Source organism: Micropterus salmoides, unplaced genomic scaffold (assembly GCF_014851395.1).
Source record: "Micropterus salmoides isolate LMB-PRFRI ecotype aquatic unplaced genomic scaffold, ASM1485139v1 Ms_hic_scaffold_7, whole genome shotgun sequence".
Lineage (NCBI taxonomy): Eukaryota > Metazoa > Chordata > Actinopteri > Centrarchiformes > Centrarchidae > Micropterus > Micropterus salmoides.
This window is the reverse complement of record NW_024044459.1, coordinates 35,096,267-35,116,884: the sequence shown is the minus strand read 5'-3', so window position 1 is coordinate 35,116,884 and position 20,618 is coordinate 35,096,267. Positions and strand designations below refer to the sequence as shown.

At 42.5% G+C, this 20,618-nt stretch overlaps 1 protein-coding gene across 4 annotated transcripts in view; it reads left to right on the top strand.

The window, feature by feature from the left end:
- The first annotated feature begins 252 nt into the window (after positions 1–252).
- Positions 253–20,618, top strand: part of LOC119891576 (GTPase IMAP family member 2-like) — a 32,353-nt gene continuing 11,987 nt past the window's right edge. Inside the window, exons 1-11 of one of the 4 annotated variants that reach the window (XM_038703336.1) lie at positions 253–336; positions 7,948–8,027; positions 12,502–12,552; positions 12,911–12,961; positions 13,320–13,370; positions 13,738–13,788; positions 14,147–14,197; positions 14,556–14,606; positions 14,930–14,983; positions 15,342–15,392; positions 15,716–15,769. In XM_038703336.1, coding sequence (XP_038559264.1) covers positions 8,003–8,027; positions 12,502–12,552; positions 12,911–12,961; positions 13,320–13,370; positions 13,738–13,788; positions 14,147–14,197; positions 14,556–14,606; positions 14,930–14,983; positions 15,342–15,392; positions 15,716–15,769 — 490 coding nt within the window. In that variant the 5' untranslated portion in view covers positions 253–336; positions 7,948–8,002. The remainder of the gene's footprint in view (positions 337–7,947; positions 8,028–12,501; positions 12,553–12,910; positions 12,962–13,319; positions 13,371–13,737; positions 13,789–14,146; positions 14,198–14,555; positions 14,607–14,929; positions 14,984–15,341; positions 15,393–15,715; positions 15,770–20,618) is intronic. The other 3 variants (XM_038703337.1, XM_038703338.1, XM_038703339.1) reach the window with 3 other exon arrangements.

Below are 20,618 nucleotides of genomic sequence, written 5' to 3'. Positions count from 1 at the left end.
AGTGATGAAAGACACTGAGGTTTCACATTAAATGTGTTTGTTTGTTTTTGGTTCATGTGCTTGTGTTTAAGTATGAACAGACTTCAGAATGTGTTTTAAAATGTAGCCTAATATGTTCGACAGCTGTTTGAAAATAAGTCATTCAGAGCAGGTTGTCCCTGAACTCCACATGTCCTCCACAAACCCGATAGGCGATATGAAGCTTTATGTTCCTCTTGTTCCGCTGTGGCTGCAGGAAGTTTGGGTTTCTTTGTCTTTTTTTTTAAAACTTCCCACGTGATCGGTTTTTACTTTCACTTTCACGGTAAGGCAGTGTCGCAGCAAGAAATTCAACAGGTAGGTGAACTCGAGCAAAACTGGATCCAGAAAACTATTAAAGTCAAAGTATTTTCTCTGTGTTGTTGGTGGGTCAGTAGAGCTGATGATAGAACTGCAGCAGGTTTCAGATTCACATTATTAACTGTAAAATCAGCGATCTTCCTCCCGTCAGTCGGCTGTTCTCATCAGACTCACAGCTTGTTATTATCAAACTAACTTCACTAACTGATGGTTTGTGTGTTTTGGTCTGATCTGTTTTTAGTCCGTGTTTCATCTACAAAGTCTCTGAAATGAGGAGATTTACTGAGACAAAGTTTCTGTCAACATTTAGGCGGAAGCGCGCTGAAGACGCCATTTCAGATAAAGAGAGGAGTCAGTAGTGTTCGGACATGTTTTGTGTAGGCTAACGTCAGGCCTAAATGCGCAGCAATATGTGAGAGAATCAGTTTAATTGCCGCTTGCCATGTCTTAAGGTCCTTTTCGGACACTTTGCTGTGCTCATAGATCAAACGCGGTAATCACCACATCTTTTAGCTGAATCTCAATGAATGCTACTTCTACAAAGTGTAATAAAATATTAACGGCTCTAGTCCCGGATGTTTTTCTGAAAACCCCCGAATCTCAGAAGGATTTTTGAAAAACAAACAAAAGGCTGAAAATTGAACTATAGAATCAGAATCAGTTTTATTGCCAGGTATGTGTACACATACGAGGAATTTGACTCAGGATTGTACAATGCTCATGATGTGCTTACTTATACAAAAATACCATAACACAATAATAAAATAAAGTCAGACACAAACTAGTATAGACAACACTAATATACATGCTATGAACAAAACAATATAGACATATTGACAAATAGTGCAGTGATCAGAGTGCAAAGGATGCAGGAGTAAACTATTATTCTCATTATGTACATGTTGAAGGTAGATATGATATACAGGTACACATACATGCATACATGTACACATGTACACAGTGTGATGGAGCATAGTGCATAAGGATGCTGGGAAAGATATAAGACCTAATATAAGACCTATGACCTGAGGTAGGTGTATTGGTATACAGTATATACAATATGACATAGTATGAACAGCACTGAAATAGAGAATGGTGAAGAAATAAATAATAAGTGGAAACCAGTAAACAGGTGCTGATTAGAGACAGAGTTACTGGGTTATTGCACAGGAATTGTTCCTGACACTGTGAGTCAGAAATCAGCTGTTCATCAGAGTGATGGTTGTGGGAAGAAACTGTTCCTGTGTCTGTTGGTTTTGGCGTACAGAGCTCTGTAGCGCCTACCAGAGGGGAGGAGCTGGAACAGGTTGTGTCCGGGGTGAGATGGATCTGCAGTGATGTTTCCTGCCAGTTTCCTGACTCTGAAAAAGTCCTGAATGGAGGGCAGGTTGGCACTGATGATCTTTTCTGCAGTCCTGACTGTCCGTTGTAGTCTGCTCCTGTCCTTTTTGGTGGCAGATCCAAACCAGACAGTGATGGAGGTGCAGAGGACAGACTGGATGATGGCTGTGTAGAAGTGGATCAGCAGCTCCTTAGGCAGGTTGAGCTTCCTGAGCTGGTGCAGGAAGTACATCCTCTGCTGGGCCTTCTTGATGATGGTGTCAGTGTTGGGCTCCCACTTCAGGTCCTGGGATATAGTGGATCCCAGAAACCTGAAGGATTCCACAGCAGACACAGGGCTGTTGAGTATGGTGATGGGGGGCAGAGTGGGGGGGGCTCCTCCTGAAGTCCACAGTCATCTCCACAGTTTTGAGGGTGTTAAGCTCCAGGTTGTTCTGACTGCACCAGAGAGCCAGCTGATCAACCTCCCGTCTGTAGGCGAACTCATCACCGTCCCGGATGAGGTCGATGACCGTTGTGTCGTCAGCAAACTTCAGGAGTTTGACAGATGGGTCTCCTGAGGTGCAGTCGTTGGTGTAGAGGGAGAAGAACAGTGGGGAGAGCACACACCCCCTGGGGGGCGCCAGTGCTGATAGTCCGGGTGCTGGATGTGATGTTCCCCAGTCTCACCTGCTGACTTCTGTCAGTCAGGAAGTCTGTGATCCACTGACAGGTGGAGGCTGGCACAGTGAGCTGGGTGAGTTTGGTGCTGAGGATGTCCAGGATGATGGTGTTGAACGGCGAGCTGAAGTCCACAAACAGGATCCTAGCATGTGTCCCTGGAGAGTCGAGGTGTTGCAGGATGTGATGCAGACCCTGATCCTGATCGTCTACCTTTGGAAGAGGTGGCTCACGTCCTCTTCACAGATCTTGAGTGCGGGTGAGAGGTCAGAGGGGGAAGGTGACTGTTTGAAGATCGTGTTGGAGTGGTGGAGAGGTGTGACTCTGGGCTTTTCAAACCTACAGTAGAAACCATTCAGCTCGTCTGCCAGTCGTTGAGTACCAACAGTGTTGGGGGATGGTCTCTTGTAGTTTGTGAGTGTCCGTAGGCTTCTCAACAACAACGCAGGGTCGTTGGCTGAAAAGCTGTTATTTAGCTTTTCAGCATAGCACCTCTTTGCAGCTTTGACCTCTTTAGTCTTTCCTGGTCTGGTTGTACAGGACTCTGTCCTCACTTCTGAAGGCCTCCTTGGTCTGACGAAGCTGCCTGAGTTTCGTTGTGAACCAGGGTTTTTGGTTGTTGTATGTGCGGAAGGTTTTAGTCGGCACACACATGTCCTCACAAAAACTGATGTAAGATGTCACAGTGTCAGTTTGTTCGTCCAGGTCAGTGGCTGCAGCCTCAAAAATACTCCAGTCAGTGCAGTCAAAGCAGGCCAGGATTCAGTGAAACAGATCAGCAGATCTGCAGAAGTCCGAGTTGGTTCTGTTGAGGAGCAGCGGTTTGTCCATTTTTTGGCCAGAGAGCGAACATTCGCCAGGTGGATTGAAGGGAGCGCAGTGCGAAATCCCCGCTGTCTCAGCTTAAACAGCGCGCCCACACGTTTTCCCCTGCGATGTTCCCGAAGGATCCCAAACAGAGCAGCCGCTCCTCCAACTAGTAACTCCGGGAAAGTTCCAGGGTCAATAAAGAGCGGTGGAATAGTATGAGCAGTTGAAAGTCCAATGTTTAAGAGCTCTCTTAAAAGTTACCAGTGAGGGACGGCAGAAAACAGCGTTAATTAACAAAAACACAAAAAGCGCTACAGAGCGTTATCCCGAGGCGGCCGTCTGCGGCGCCATCTTCAGAGATGGGGAAAATAAATAAAATAAAAAAATTACTCGCTTAACTAGTTACGTGCGCAGGAGCGAGCGAGAGATTATTGTTAGTATTTATTCTCCTGCAAAGTGGAGAATAAGATTATAGCTGTAGCTCTGTGTCTGTCCTCTCTGCTCCACCTGAAGCTGTGAGCTGTACTTTTATCAGAGGCGCTGAAATGAACTTGTGTGGATTTGTGGTGAGGTTATTCACCTGATAGGCAGAGGAGGCATTATACATACGCTATTTCATTTCAAAATCTATGTTTTGCCCTCTTTCCTAATGTAAAGTTTTATTTGGCATTGCCTTCCTGGCTCAGGAGATTTCAGAGCTGGCTCATATAGGAGGCAGTTTACTAAAGGCTTGTGCAGACTACACGACTTTCAGCGTCGTCCCGCTCGCTAGGGTTGGGCCGATAGACGATGCCATCGTCCATCAGCGATGGCTGACAGACATCACGACGTTGAGCCGGCATTGTGATTGTAAAACCCCGCCCCCCCAGCAAAAAAAATATCTAAAACGCTCACATTTCACAGGTTTTAATGACCACGAACATTGTTATTATTGTTTTAAGTATGCTTTGGACCTGCCTCGGAATTCTCTTCTCCCCACACTCACACACACCTACACCTCAGGTAAACACCTGACGCCTCACTTAATTTCGCTACATTTTCCATTTATACCTTTTATAACTTAACCAGTCTGTAATCTGCATTTTGCTTCATTAACCGAAATGAGCTGTCATCCAGGCTGTGTGCGCAGTTACGCAGTAAAGCGCTGGTGGGCGCTTGTCACAGTCAGAGCTGGGCAGATGCAAACATTTAGAAAATCATTTAGAAAATCAGGCAAATATCTTTTCTGTTCAAGGCTTTATGTTCTACTAATACAAGTGAAATCTAGTGAGCGCACACTATAGCACTGGTGACTGTCTCTTTCACATGCCGGCAAGTGAAATACTTTAACTTTCCATTAACGGCGCATTAAAAGCGTCTTTAGTGTCTGCAGAGCAAATGAAGACTAGCCTACACACTGTAACATCTATGTTAGACGATCACTGCATTGATTGAGATATATTAAGTGTCCTGTTGTTGAACAGAGCATTGCTTTGGACATTAGCCTGTTTCTTTTCTTTAAAACGCATTGGGTACTATTTGTTTTATAGCGATGTCCGACGGCGAGTCCATAAACAGAATGTCGCTGGTGAAACTAATCTTTCACTCACTACCAGCTGTTATTTATTTTTGCAGAGAGAGAGAGAGGTGGGTAAAATAATTCTGTTGGGTTTTATGCATGACGCACAGCTTCCTCTGTATGTATTATCTGAAGATATGATGATTTTATGGGCTGGGCTAAGCCCCCAATGTTTCAAGATCCTAAAAACGCCCATTTATCACAATTGATGGAGAAGGATATTATAGCGTTTAAAAGCAGTATTTGGAGGTGCATGCAATTCTTGGCAGGCATGCAAAACTCTGCATAACACCAGCACTGCTCCCCGCCTGGTCCCCTCGCCCCTGGCCTGAAAACCACACACTCTGGTGCTTTGAGCTCCCAGTATGGGCAGAGTAAGCTAATTTGACCAGTAGGCTAACTAACTGGGCTAGTTAGATAATGAGCACTTAACGGTCCGCTATCTGTTCATCAGGGAGTAAATCACAGAGTTGAGGCAGAGCAGCTCTCCACCTTAGTATAACTTGTATAGCACTGATGCTGCCGCCACCAAGCAAATGTTACTTCTTAAACGACACATTGATGAAATAATATGTAGAAGCTTCGAGTACTAAAATCATCTTTAGCTGCAGACTTAGTAGCAAGTGAGCGGATGAGCGAATTCTGAGAGCGGCAGAAAGTGGCACTGAAAGCAAGCGAATAATTAGACTACGGTCTGAAGGCTAAACAGGACTGGACAGGGGGAGTCACGTTACTTCACATGCGGTAGGATGTTTCAAGGGGAAAAAGTATAAACATTAAATAACAAAATTAACTGACATGGGGAAATTATGTCGGTTAGAGGCTCTGAATTGCGGTTTCGATTCTTTTCAAGTAATCGTCCAGCCCGACCTACAAAACAACATTTTTTGTAATTGATGGAGCAGATCCTGCCATATGACGTATTAGTGCAAAGCATATACTTTAATATAAAACATTTAAACAATTTTAAATTATATTTATAATTATGTTTCTCTAAAAATACACTGTACAGACCACGTACAGTTTGATGCTCTCTTATCTTTATTTGCGTATATGGTACTGAAGTAACCCAAAAGAAACGAAAAGTAATCAGATGAAATTATTTTCACACTTGACATTTTTCTCACGCATTGGAAAAACTAATGTAGCGTCAACTCGGCCCGATTACACTCCACCCAGCTGATGTGACAACGTCGGACACTATGACAGGAATCAAGGGAACCTGGTCTCGTGCAGTGAGTGGCAGACAGTTTGTGATCAGCTAACGTGGCTAGTCGAGATCGATCACAGCCTGGATGAAGCGGGGATGTGCTACAGTAAACTTTCCAAATGTTGAACTCATTGTACCGCATAAATGGTTATGATTATTGACGAGTTAGTAGCCTACTCAAAATTAAAGTTAGACCAACCGCCATGTAGAGCATTTTTCCTCTTCTTCAAAGTTAATGAATAAAAATCAACCCCATAAAGAAATAGCTGTAACTGGAATTAATATTATAATAGTGGTAAACTATATACTAATATGAAATTATAATGAATATAGTAAGATAATTAATATTTTAACATCAAACTAACAGTTTACTATTGCTGCTACTAGCCGCCTACTTCTGAGAGAAACATGTTAACTTGTTGTATTTTACATCTGTTTTACTAAAGTTATTGTTATAAAAATGTACACAAATCAGCTATAGGAGGCAGACAACAGCTGTTGATCACAAATGTCTGGGAAACCCGGGTTTGAACCCACAACCTTCTTGCTGTGAGGCAACAGTGCTAACCACTGCACCACCATGTGGCCATCTCTCATGAATACTGCAAATCTCTTTCCAAAACAACGCTGTCAATGTCGGAGACCCACCTTAAAAAAGTTATTTGCAAGCATTTAAGGAGCCTAGCTAACAAGGAGAGCTTTGTTAATGTTAGAATACAGCTGGGTTGTTTTCATATTTTTTTTGTTTTAAACCTGTCCTGCCCAGTAGCCTGGTATAGAGTGGATACCATGTTTTACTTTAACAAGAGAGTATTAATATCCTCCTTTGTCTGTTTTATTATTTATTTAAATATGTCACCGGGGCAGACGTGGGGATGGGGGCACAAACACCACACATACAGACACCACAAAGAAAGGACAACACCTGCAAGAGAGGGGACAGGGGCTTGAGGTGGAGAAAAACAAACTAAAAAAACAACGTGTCACTGGCCTGCGCCTCCGCACCCCCCTAAGGAAACGCTTCACCAGGGGGTGTGAGAACACAGTCCTGTCCCCGAAGTCCTTGTGACAGGACGAAATGGCGGCAGTGTAGGTTTTAACCGTACTGAACGCCAGTCCCCTGTCCATGAGCAATTGGAGGAACAAAAGCACCGCCGGCAGCGGACAGGCGACCGGGTCCGTCCCCTGGTCCAGACACCAGCGTTGGAAAGTCGAGCACTTAGAGGAGTAAGAGGACTGAGTGTAGGCGGCCCTTGAACCCTAGGTGGTGCGCACCATCTCCCGGGAGAGACCTAAGCCCTCCAGACGTCGCCTCTCAGCGGCCAAGAGGCTGGCCCCCCTCCAGGGGAGTTTCCACAGTTGCCCCACCAGCAACCGCTGGAGACAGGGAAACCAGGACGCGCTAGTGCGCTCGTGGGCCACCAGAGTCACCGCCAAGGTTGAAAACTGCAGGCGATCCAGAAGGCTCGGGATCGGCCACACCGGTGGAAAAGCATACAGCAGCTGGGGAGGCCAAACGGCGTCCACTCCCAGCAGGGGGCGTCCACTCCCAGCAGGGGGCGTCCACTCCAACCCGAGCCAGATCTGGTCGCCAGATTGGGGTGGAGGCGCCACTCGTCTGGGCGAGGGCGCCGTTTGGCCTCCCCAGCTGCTGTATGCTTTTCCACCGGTGTGGCTCCAGCACGTTTATGCAGGGTTCCCGCGGCTCCTTAAAAAGTCTTAAAAGGACTTGTTTGCTGCCAAACTTCATCAGCAGAGTGGTCCTGAACACAGGTTACACATACTTTATTATGTTAACATTGCTCTCTTCAATGCTGGCACAGCACTTAAACTTCAAATGTCCATCCCTAGTCATAGTGTGATGCCGTGTGGAAAGAAACTGTTGTCAAGTCTGCTTTCTTTCCACACACCACAGGGGGAAATGTGTGTGTGTTGGGAGGGCTACTAATGTAACATGAGGCAGTAACAGATGAGGTAAGACAAGTTAACAAACAAGATAATTTAACATTTTTCATTATTCTCTTTTTAGGTTCTTAAACACAACAGTTGGTATCCAGCCGTTCTGTTTCCAGCAGAGTGACATTATGGGGAGCTCATCATCTAAGCCTGGTAAGACTTTCAGTCTGGATTAGACACATTCTGCTGTCACTGTCCACATATTACACACATCACAACTAGCAACGATTACAGATTTAGTTGGTACGATTATTGTCAGAGAAATAATCACGGTTTCACGATTATTACAATTATTATGCATAAATTAATTTCACAACACTAGTAATGACTTGTTGTAAGTTGATTTTTAATATTTAATTACATTAACAATTATATTTCTATAATATGTAAGTATTAATAATAATAATAAGAGGAATTTTAACTTTTATCCCTTAGGGCAGGGGTATTCAATTAGATTAACTAGAAGAGGTCTAGTTAGAGAAAAATTTCCTGAAGCAAAGGTCCGGAACATCAAAACGACGAACTTGCGTTATCATTCTGTACTATAACCTATAGTTGTATCAACACATGTTTTTAGTCAACAACGGACTGTCAAATCAAATAATATTTCAGTCAGTTTTCACATCAAACTGGAGGGATAATAAATAATAACTATTCAAATAATAAATTCTAAATTTAAGTAAACTAAAGTGCCTAATTTTTAGAAAAAATGTAATAAAAAGTGTAGCTTGAAGTGATGAAGTGTAGTCTTAACCAATTTTATAATAAACACTCAACACATCATAACAAATGAACAGCTGTAATGCCTCCTCTTCTCTTTCATTTCCTCTTACAGAGCTACCACTTTCCTACTTTCTGTTGTTCAGTGAGAAACGTGAGCTCCAGCTAGCATATTGGAGATCTATGAGATATTCTGGTTTTGAACTGCCCGTGGGAGGAATGTACATGTAAAAATCTGTACATTCTTGATTAAAAGTCATGTGAAATCTCTTTTATCTTTCGTCTCCTCAATTCGGGTGTGTTTCCAAAACGTCTCTGGTGAATCTCGCGGACTCGACTCGCAAGCATCGGTATGCACAGATTTGATTGGCTGAGCAGCGTCACATGAGAGGATTGGAGCACATGCGATTGGTCTGTGAGTTTCCTGGTCCTCTAAACCAATAGAGTAAATGCTAGAAAAGCTGCGCGGGTTAAAATAGAAACGCTCCGTCACGAGGTAGTAAGTCTCAATAATAAATGGGCTGTAGGTCGGCGGTCCGGAGAGGACGGCGGCTGGGTCCGGATCCGGACCGCGGTCCGCCTATTAGTGACCTCTGCCTTAGGGGAAATTGTTATAAAGGAGGGGAACAAACTGAACTGTTACTGTCATCAACTCTCATCTAAACATATGTTTTAGTGAAAATGAGAGAAAGAAACTGAGTGCAGTGTTAACTGGTAGCCTGTAGTCCTGAAAGTCTATAAGCTCCTGATGTATGTTAGTGTTTTACACCTGGCAACATTTTCTCAACACAGACAGGAGAAGACTACATCATGTAACCTTAAATGTTCAATGACTGAAAGTCTGCAGAGGACTACATTTTGTCTTCCATAAAGGCTCTTTCAGAAAAGAAGTGATTTGCACTACGTGGAAGCTGCACAGCGCTAAAGTTCAATTACTTTGACCATGGCATGCTCGTCGTGCGGTGCACATTGCTCGACGCACCAACAAACCATAGTTTAGCCAGTGTACAGTAACCTCGCACGACACTTAAGCTGGTGCACCGCTCCTGTAACTCTGTTTTTGTTTTATGCAAACTGCCACAGTTTCGTTCCCTACCACAGAAACACTCGGTATTGCGGAGCCTTTACGATTAACTGTGACGTTTTAAAGTGCGGTTAATAGTGAAATCCGGTAATCGCTGCACTACATGTCTCTTTTCTATGTTTGTAACAATTGCTATCAGTAATGGTTCTGTATAAAGTAGAGCTGGCCCGAATGTCATTTTTGAGCTTCGAAGCTCCGCAGGTCCAGAGCAGAGTCCGAGAATAGTTTCGCTGGACGGGGGTCCAGGCGGGGAGCACACGGGATGCGCGGTGTAGCGGAACTAAATCTAACACGTTATTATTATCATGCAAAATTCACTTTTAATTTTAATCATAGCGACAAAATGCTCTTCTTCTACAATTGGCCTAATATTATTAGGCTTATTTAAATGCGTTCATTGTGGGGGGGTTTGTGTGTGTTTCTTTGTTTCCAGCCTACAGTTTACTGATTAATTTTAAAATGTAGGAAATTTTACTGTAATGAAATTAAGCAATTGTAAAATTAATACGCCATAACTTCCACACTACTGCTGTCATCACTCAGTTTAAAGTGCTCCCACACAGCTTAGCACTTCATTTCGTTTTCCCTTTGATGTGAACTGGAGCATTACGTTCACTGGTGTCGGCGGAGGTCAGTCGTGCAAAAAAAAGCCCCTTAATAATCGAATCTTATAATTGAAAATTGAATGTGTACCCAAACGGCTGAATATTCAGGTCCAGCCCTAGTATAAAGCACAGCAATTTTCACCAAATGTTCAGTTTTGCTGGTCAAGTCTATTTATGTAGCTCTGTTGGGACCGCACCACATGATGGAACTGAGGAGAGACCTACATGTAGGAAACAAAGCCTTGATAAAGACAAACAGCGACGAAACTTCTCAGGTCTGAGAGTCCTGCCTCTGGGGTGCTGCCGGTGCTAGAGGGGCTCTTGCTATAAGCCCTGGGCTGGAGGGACCTGGCGTCCTCCTGCTTAGGGGGGTGGGGGACGGGACTGAATGAATGATGGGGCCAGTCATGAATCTGGTCTTCTAGCCTCCCTATGACCTCCTTCACCTTTCCCCCTTTGGTCATGTCTCAAAACATACACCCTTAGGACCCTGGGGGGCGGGCAGCCTGCAGGGCGTTTGGGGGGTGGAGCTGCTTTATTGCGGCCTCGCACTTCTTCCTCACTGACTGTCAATTTTAATTACACATTAGACACAGAGGGCTTGGGGGGGTGGGAGGGGCACGATGGGAGGCTCCACTACCACTAGTTGTGGGGTGCCTGTGTCACAACTACCCTCCAATTTTAGTTGCACCTTAGTTACCACACACCTTATCTTTACTCCACCATACAACACTTCACAATCCATGACATGCATCCAACACAAAACAATACATTTACAGAGGCAGGCAGAGGGGTTGAAGGAGTGGGAGAGATTCTAATTGGCCTCGTGTCCTGCCCCTGGAGCCCCGGGCATCGGGGGTGCTGTGGGGTTTGGGCATTTTGGTTGTTCGCTGCGCGGCGGTGGGGTGCTGGGTGGGGGGGGAGCACTGGTCTCGGTCCGGGCGCTTCTCTTCCGCGGGTTACGCTTTTTGCGTTCCGTCGGCATTACGTTGTCAACTGGCATTTGGGTCGGGGTCTTCTGCGTTTGCATCGCGGTGCATCTGGGAGTCTTTGTTTTTTTTTTTTGTTTGATTTATTCTTTTTCTTTCTTTCACCCCTATTGGCTACTGGGGTTCTTGCCTGCCTGTTACAGTCGTGGCGTCCCACTCTCACTAACAACTACATTCTTTAACAGGCTTATGCGCACACACATGTACATACACACACACATACAGACACATTCACCCACACGCACACAGACACACAGACACAAACAAACTTAGGTTGTCCCTGGTAGAACTATTCCTGATGCTTTTCTTTCAGTTACTTATTTAAATTAATTATTATTCCAGCTCTCGTGGCTGTGTTGTGTTGCTTATTTAGTGTGTGTGACTGTTTCTTGTTTTCATTGTTCTCTTAGTTGTCTTAATATGTCATTAATATGTCAGCTGTTTATTGCTGCTGTTCGGCTGGTTGTCTTTTACTATTATTATTATTATTTTTATTGTTTGTTTTTGTTTGTTTGTTGTTGTTGTTTTTCTCCTCCCCAAGCCCCCCTCTCTGTTCTATTGCAGGTTTCGTTGCTTTCTGCAATTGGTGTTTCCCACTGCTTTTCCCTGTTGTCCCCACCTTCCATCCCCCTTCTCTTACAGGTGTTGTCTTTTCTCTGTGCTGTCTGTTTGTGCCCCCCCATCCCCGTGTCTGCCCCCCTGTCCGGCCCGGTGACAAATCAATACATAATTAAATAAATAATAAAACAGACAAAGGAGTATTTTAATACTCTCTCGTAAAGTAAAATCTGTCTGGCACAATATGGTATCCAGGTCATTATACTCTATACCAGGCTGCTGGGCAGGACAGGTTTAAAAAAAACAAAAAAAACAACAAAAAAGAAAGTGTAAAGTTTCGTTTGTATTAATAAAAACAAGCATCTTGAGAAAACACTCATTTCAGAGGTGATCTAACCCCGGCTGGATACAGCTGGCTCTGGAGACAATCTCCACAAATCAAACATGCTGATATTTATGAAACAGTTGATGAGTCTGTCACTGTGGAAGTTTCAGCATTCAAAGGTACATCCACTGTGTGGACACCACCTGGGTAGCTGCTGAGAGTTTTATCTGGTTTTTTATTTTTTATTTAGTATGTATCCCCAATGAAATGCAGACAAAAGCAAAATTGTTTCGACTTAGTTTTTTGCCTATGCTCATAAATATGTACATGTTCTGTATACTTTCAGCACCAGATGAGCCTCCATTGACCCAGAGCAGAAATGATCAGCAGTCTGACCGTAAGTTAAACGGAACAAGTCTGAAATATTCTCATTATATTAACATCTAGAGTTATAGCATTTTGTAGGTTGTGGAAACAAACTCACATTTCATTAAAAGTTGACTGGTGACGATAGGAGTGGAAACAAGCACTCAGGTTTGGAGAAATACAGGTTCAGTAAATTTGCTCCAATTTCCATTTAGTCTTTACTTACACTCACGCCTCACTCTCTCTCCCTATTGAATTATTTTCTCGCTTATTTTGTAACAAGATAGTAAGTCTTTTAGTCGTATTTTGGGAGGATAAACGGAGACAGGTGGCATCTGAGCCAAAACATGCCTATGCTCATAAATATGTACTGTTCTGTATACTTTCAGCACCAAATGAGCCTCCATTGACCCAGAGCAGAAATGATCAGCAGTCTGACCGTAAGTTAAACGGAACAAGTCTGAAATATTCTCATTATATTAACATCTAGAGTTATAGCATTTTGTAGGTTGTGGAAACAAACTCACATTCATTAAAAGTTGACTGGTGACGATAGGAGTGGAAACAAGCACTCAGGTTTGGAGAAATACAGGTTCAGTAAATTTGCTCCAATTTCCATTTAGTCTTTACTTACACTCACGCCTCACTCTCTCTCCCTATTGAATTATTTTCTCGCTTATTTTGTAACAAGATAGTAAGTCTTTTAGTCGTATTTTGGGAGGATAAACGGAGACAGGTGGCATCTGAGCCAAAACATGCCTATGCTCATAAATATGTACATGTTCTGTATACTTTCAGCACCAAATGAGCCTCCATTGACCCAGAGCAGAAATGATCAGCAGTCTGACCGTAAGTTAAACGGAACAAGTCTGAAATATTCTCATTATATTAACATCTAGAGTTATAGCATTTTGTAGGTTGTGGAAACAAACTTACATTTCATTAAAATATTTGCAAGTTGACTGGTGATGATAGGAGTGGAAACAAGCACTCAGGTTTGGAGAAATACAGGTTCAGTAAATTTGCTCCGATTTCCATTTAGTCTTTACTTACACTCACGCCTCACTCTCTCTCCCTATTGAATTATTTTCTCGCTTATTTTGTAACAAGATAGTAAGTCTTTTAGTCGTATTTTGGGAGGATAAACGGAGACAGGTGGCATCTGAGCCAAAACATGCCTATGCTCATAAATATGTACTGTTCTGTATACTTTCAGCACCAAATGAGCCTCCATTGACCCAGAGCAGAAATGATCAGCAGTCTGACCGTAAGTTAAACGGAACAAGTCTGAAATATTCTCATTATATTAACATCTAGAGTTATAGCATTTTGTAGGTTGTGGAAACAAACTCACATTTCATTAAAAGTTGACTGGTGACGATAGGAGTGGAAACAAGCACTCAGGTTTGGAGAAATACAGGTTCAGTAAATTTGCTCCAATTTCCATTTAGTCTTTACTTACACTCACGCCTCACTCTCTCTCCCTATTGAATTATTTTCTCGCTTATTTTGTAACAAGATAGTAAGTCTTTTAGTCGTATTTTGGGAGGATAAACGGAGACAGGTGGCATCTGAGCCAAAACATGCCTATGCTCATAAATATGTACTGTTCTGTATACTTTCAGCACCAAATGAGCCTCCATTGACCCAGAGCAGAAATGATCAGCAGTCTGACCGTAAGTTAAACGGAACAAGTCTGAAATATTCTCATTATATTAACATCTAGAGTTATAGCATTTTGTAGGTTGTGGAAACAAACTCACATTTCATTAAAAGTTGACTGGTGACGATAGGAGTGGAAACAAGCACTCAGGTTTGGAGAAATACAGGTTCAGTAAATTTGCTCCAATTTCCATTTAGTCTTTACTTACACTCACGCCTCACTCTCTCTCCCTATTGAATTATTTTCTCGCTTATTTTGTAACAAGATAGTAAGTCTTTTAGTCGTATTTTGGGAGGATAAACGGAGACAGGTGGCATCTGAGCCAAAACATGCCTATGCTCATAAATATGTACTGTTCTGTATACTTTCAGCACCAAATGAGCCTCCATTGACCCAGAGCAGAAATGATCAGCAGTCTGACCGTAAGTTAAACTGAACTGAGTCAAAAGCACAAACCCCTGGTGCCGTTTCCCTCTATTCATCTACCCCAAAATGTCTTCCGAATGAATAAAAAAAGAATCTCAACTTTTCCCTGTCGGCATCAAATAACTCTTATCCTTGCTTTGTTTTTCAGTCCTTTTTTTTTATTGATTACAGCCAATTTGATAATAACTGTGTCAGTTTAATAAGGATGTGAAATGTTAATGTAGGTCGTGGACACCAACAATGACAGTAATGTAATGGCTCATTGTATATAACGTGAATAAAAGATGAATAAATATCTACATTTTCTGTATCCTTACAGAGCGACTTGTGAGGGTGACTTACATCAGCAACACTATGCGCTACCTGTATCACCGTAAGTTAAACGGAACAAGTCTGAAATATTCTCATTATATTAACATCTAGAGTTATAGCATTTTGTAGGTTGTGGAAACAAACTTACATTTCATTAAAAGTTGACTGGTGACGATAGGAGTGGAAACAAGCACTCAGGTTTGGAGAAATACAGGTTCAGTAAATTTGCTCCAATTTCCATTTAGTCTTTACTTACACTCACGCCTCACTCTCTCTCCCTATTGAATTATTTTCTCGCTTATTTTGTAACAAGATAGTAAGTCTTTTAGTCGTATTTTGGGAGGATAAACGGAGACAGGTGGCATCTGAGCCAAAACATGCCTATGCTCATAAATATGTACTGTTCTGTATACTTTCAGCACCAAATGAGCCTCCATTGACCCAGAGCAGAAATGATCAGCAGTCTGACCGTAAGTTAAACTGAACTGAGTCAAAAGCACAAACCCCTGGTGCCGTTTCCCTCTATTCATCTACCCCAAAATGTCTTCCGAATGAATAAAAAAAGAATCTCAACTTTTCCCTGTCGGCATCAAATAACTCTTATCCTTGCTTTGTTTTTCAGTCCTTTTTTTTTATTGATTACAGCCAATTTGATAATAACTGTGTCAGTTTAATAAGGATGTGAAATGTTAATGTAGGTCGTGGACACCAACAATGACAGTAATGTAATGGCTCATTGTATATAACGTGAATAAAAGATGAATAAATATCTACATTTTCTGTATCCTTACAGAGCGACTTGTGAGGGTGACTTACATCAGCAACACTATGCGCTACCTGTATCACCGTAAGTTAAACGGAACAAGTCTGAAATATTCTCATTATATTAACATCTAGAGTTATAGCATTTTGTAGGTTGTGGAAACAAACTTACATTTCATTAAAAGTTGACTGGTGACGATAGGAGTGGAAACAAGCACTCAGGTTTGGAGAAATACAGGTTCAGTAAATTTGCTCCGATTTCCATTTAGTCTTTACTTACACTCACGCCTCACTCTCTCTCCCTATTGAATTATTTTCTCGCTTATTTTCTGAATTATTTTCTTGCTTATTATGCGTGCTGCTGCGATCTTGTCAGGAATCGCCAAGTGCACGAAAAACAGGATTTGGGCCCAAATATAAGACACCTAAGCAGAGCAGGTTCACTTCCTCAGGGTTTATTAACAAAACATAAAAACTTAATTATGTGACAAAATCCAAACAATCAAAGCAGGCACTCTAAACAACGTAGAATCAGAATCAGAAGGAGCTTTCTTGCCAAGGAGTGTTTTACACATACGAGGAATTTGCTTTGGTCATAAGGTGCTACACATAGACAAACATACGGTTGACATAAATAAATGTAGAAATATATAAATATGGAGTAAACAAATGCAATTTATATAAGAATAATAAAAGAATAGAGAAAAATAATACAACTATTTGCAGAGAACATTACATTTACATTTATTCATTTAGCTGACATTTATCCAAAGCGACTTACAATTGCTATATATGTCAGAGGTTGCACGCCTTTGGAGTAACTAGGGGATAAGTGTCTTGCTCAGGGACACATTGGTGTCTCACAGTGGATTCAAACCCGCGTCTCTCACACCAAAGGCATGTGTCTTGAGAAAGAACAATGGGGCAGGAATTTACATGTGCATTATTAGGGCCCGAGCACGACCGTGCGAGGTCCCTATTGAATTTGCTCAGATTATTTTTAGGGCCCGAGCACGACCGTGCGAGGTCCCTATTGAATTTGCTCAGATTATTTTTTTTTAGGACCCGAGCACGACCGTGCGAGGTCCCTATTGAATTTGCTCAGATTATATATATATATATATATATATATATATATATATATATATATATATATATATATATATATATATATATATATATATATATATATATATATATATTTTTAGGGCCCGAGCACGACCGTGTGAGGTCCCTATTGAATTTGCTCGGATTATTAGGGCCCGAGCACGACCGTGTGAGGTCCCTATTGAATTTGCTCGGATAATTATTATTATTTATTATATATACTTTTTTCTGCAAAGTAGGCCCAAATGACATGGCCTAAACATTCTCGAAAACTCACCAAAATTTGCAATTCTACAAGTTTCGCACATGGGCGTTGCAAAATGACTCGCTAGCGCCACCTAGAAAATTGGAAAAAATTAGCCCCTCGTTCACGTTCAACCTACATGTACGAAATTTTCTGGGGACATGTATCGTATCAAGACGCACAAAAAAGCCTCAAGAACCCATAGCGTAAAGTCAACAGGAAGTCGGCCATTTTGAATTTTACGGCCATTTTGGGATGATTTACACACTTCGTACTTTAACGAACTCCTCCTAGGGATTTAGTCCGACCGACGTCAAATTTCTGCTGTGCCTTCTAAAGGCATTGAAGATGAAAAGTTGTGCTATTTGCGCGTTTTCGTCAATGGGCGTGTCCGTGGCGTCGATGATTCGCCATGAAACAGGAAGTTGTTGTAACTTCAGTGTACATGCTCACATCTGGACCAAACTGTACATCTAGGATGATAGTCCTGCCCTGAACACATGTACATGCCGACATTCACCCACAGTCATAGCGCCACCTGCTGGCAATAGAAAGTGACCTTTAACGAAGCAGCCCCCGCCGCATGTTTCACCTACGTGCACGAATTTTCTGTGGTACGTGTATCTTGTCCAGACGCACAAAAAAGTCTCTTGGAGCCATAGCCTAAACCCAACAGGAAGTCGGCCATTTTGAATTTTACGTCAAATTTTGGATGATTTACACACTTCGTACTTTAACGAACTCCTCCTAGGGATTTAGTCCGACCGACCTCAAATTTGTGCTGTGCCTTCTAAAGGCATTGAAGATGAAAAGTTGTGCTATTTGCAAGTTTTCGTCAATGGGCGTGTCCGCGGCGTGGCGTCAAAGATCAACTCTTCGCCATGACACGGAAGTTGTCGTAGCTTCAGTGTACATGCTCACATCTGGACCAAACTGTACATGTAGGATGAGAGTCCCGCCCTGAACACATGTACATGCTGATATTCACCCACAGTCATAGCGCCACCTGCTGGCAACAGGAAGTGACTTTTAACGAAGCAGCCCCCGCCGCACGTTTCACCTACGTGCACGAATTTTCTGTGGTACGTGTATCTTGTCCAGACGCACAAAAAAGTCTCTTGGAGCCATAGCCTAAACCCAACAGGAAGTCGGCCATTTTGAATTTTACGTCAAATTTTGGATGATTTACACACTTCGTACTTTAACGAACTCCTCCTAGGGATTTAGTCCGACCGACCTCAAATTTGTGCTGTGCCTTCTAAAGGCATTGAAGATGAAAAGTTGTGCTATTTGCAAGTTTTCGTCAATGGGCGTGTCCGTGGCGTCGATGATTCGCAATGAAACAGGAAGTTGTTGTAACTTCAGTGTACATGCTCACATCTGGACCAAACTGTACATCTAGGATGATAGTCCTGCCCTGAACACATGTACATGCCGACATTCACCCACAGTCATAGCGCCACCTGCTGGCAATAGAAAGTGACCTTTAACGAAGCAGCCCCCGCCGCATGTTTCACCTACGTGCACGAATTTTCTGTGGTACGTGTATCTTGTCCAGACGCACAAAAAAGTCTCTTGGAGCCATAGCCTAAACCCAACAGGAAGTCGGCTATTTTGAATTTTACGTCAAATTTTGGATGATTTACACACTTCGTACTTTAACGAACTCCTCCTAGGGATTTAGTCCGACCGACCTCAAATTTGTGCTGTGCCTTCTAAAGGCATTGAAGATGAAAAGTTGTGCTATTTGCAAGTTTTCGTCAATGGGCGTGTCCGTGGCGTCGATGATTCGCAATGAAACAGGAAGTTGTTGTAACTTCAGTGTACATGCTCACATCTGGACCAAACTGTACATCTAGGATGATAGTCCTGCCCTGAACACATGTACATGCCGACATTCACCCACAGTCATAGCGCCACCTGCTGGCAATAGAAAGTGACCTTTAACGAAGCAGCCCCCGCCGCATGTTTCACCTACGTGCACGAATTTTCTGTGGTACGTGTATCTTGTCCAGACGCACAAAAAAGTCTCTTGGAGCCATAGCCTAAACCCAACAGGAAGTCGGCTATTTTGAATTTTACGTCAAATTTTGGATGATTTACACACTTCGTACTTTAACGAACTCCTCCTAGGGATTTAGTCCGACCGACCTCAAATTTGTGCTGTGCCTTCTAAAGGCATTGAAGATGAAAAGTTGTGCTATTTGCAAGTTTTCGTCAATGGGCGTGTCCGTGGCGTGGCGTCAAAGATCAACTCTTCGCCATGACACGGAAGTTGTCGTAGCTTCAGTGTACATGCTCACATCTGGACCAAACTGTACATGTAGGATGAGAGTCCCGCCCTGAACACATGTACATGCTGATATTCACCCACAGTCATAGCGCCACCTGCTGGCAACAGGAAGTGACTTTTAACGAAGCAGCCCCCGCCGCACGTTTCACCTACGTGCACGAATTTTCTGTGGTACGTGTATCTTGTCCAGACGCACAAAAAAGTCTCTTGGAGCCATAGCCTAAACCCAACAGGAAGTCGGCCATTTTGAATTTTACGTCAAATTTGGATGATTTACACACTTCGTACTTTAACGAACTCCTCCTAGGGATTAAGTCCGACCGACTCAAATTTGTGCTGTGCCTTCTAAAGGCATTGAAGATGAAAAGTTGTGCTATTTGCGAGTTTTCGTCAATGGGTGTGTCCGTGGCGTGGCGTCAAGATCAAGTCTTCGCCATGACACAGGAAGTTGTTGTAACTTCAGTGTACATGCACATCTGAACCAAACTTTACGTGCTTGATAACTCTCCCACCCCGCTATGGAGGACCGATCCTGACACAGTCAGAAATAAATACAGAAATAAATAAATGCTCAATAAATAAATAAGCTTCCAATTAAATACACAAAAAATAAAGTAAATAAATAAATGTGGTATAATTAAATTATACAAGGAGACATAAATGTATATATTTTAATTAGTGCCTTTACTTATTCACCTTTGTTATAATTACCTTATTTATTTATTCCCTTATAATCTTCAACTTTATTTATTACTAATTTTTTAATATATTTATTTATGTGTGTGTTTTAATATTTTTGTTTTTATTCTTCCTTTGTATTTTTCTACCTTATTATTTTCACCCATGGTATTTATTTCTGCCTGTCCTTTTTAAATTTCTGTATGCATTTCTGCCTCATTATGCAAATGAGGAGGGCCTGTGTCTCAAGGGGTCATCTTCTCTGCTATTGGTGGACCAGTCAGACAGGAGAGCTCTAGGCCTACTCTGCCTGCAGACATCAACGATCTTGCCCCTCACACAGTCAGATGGCTTCCTTCAGTGCGCTGAGGTGTTAACAACTCTGAAGACACTACCAGCCATGTCTTCCTTCTCTTTTCACGTAGACGCTCCGACAGACAGTGCTTTCAGTTTGCTGCATGCATGGACACAGAACTGCGGTACAGCGCACAGTAACGATGAATGTGTGCTGTTATCACATTCTTCCTCTGTATGTACACATAAACAACAAGGCAGGGAAATATAAAAGGAATTTATTTTATTGTTTGGGTACATTATTGTTCAGTGTACATG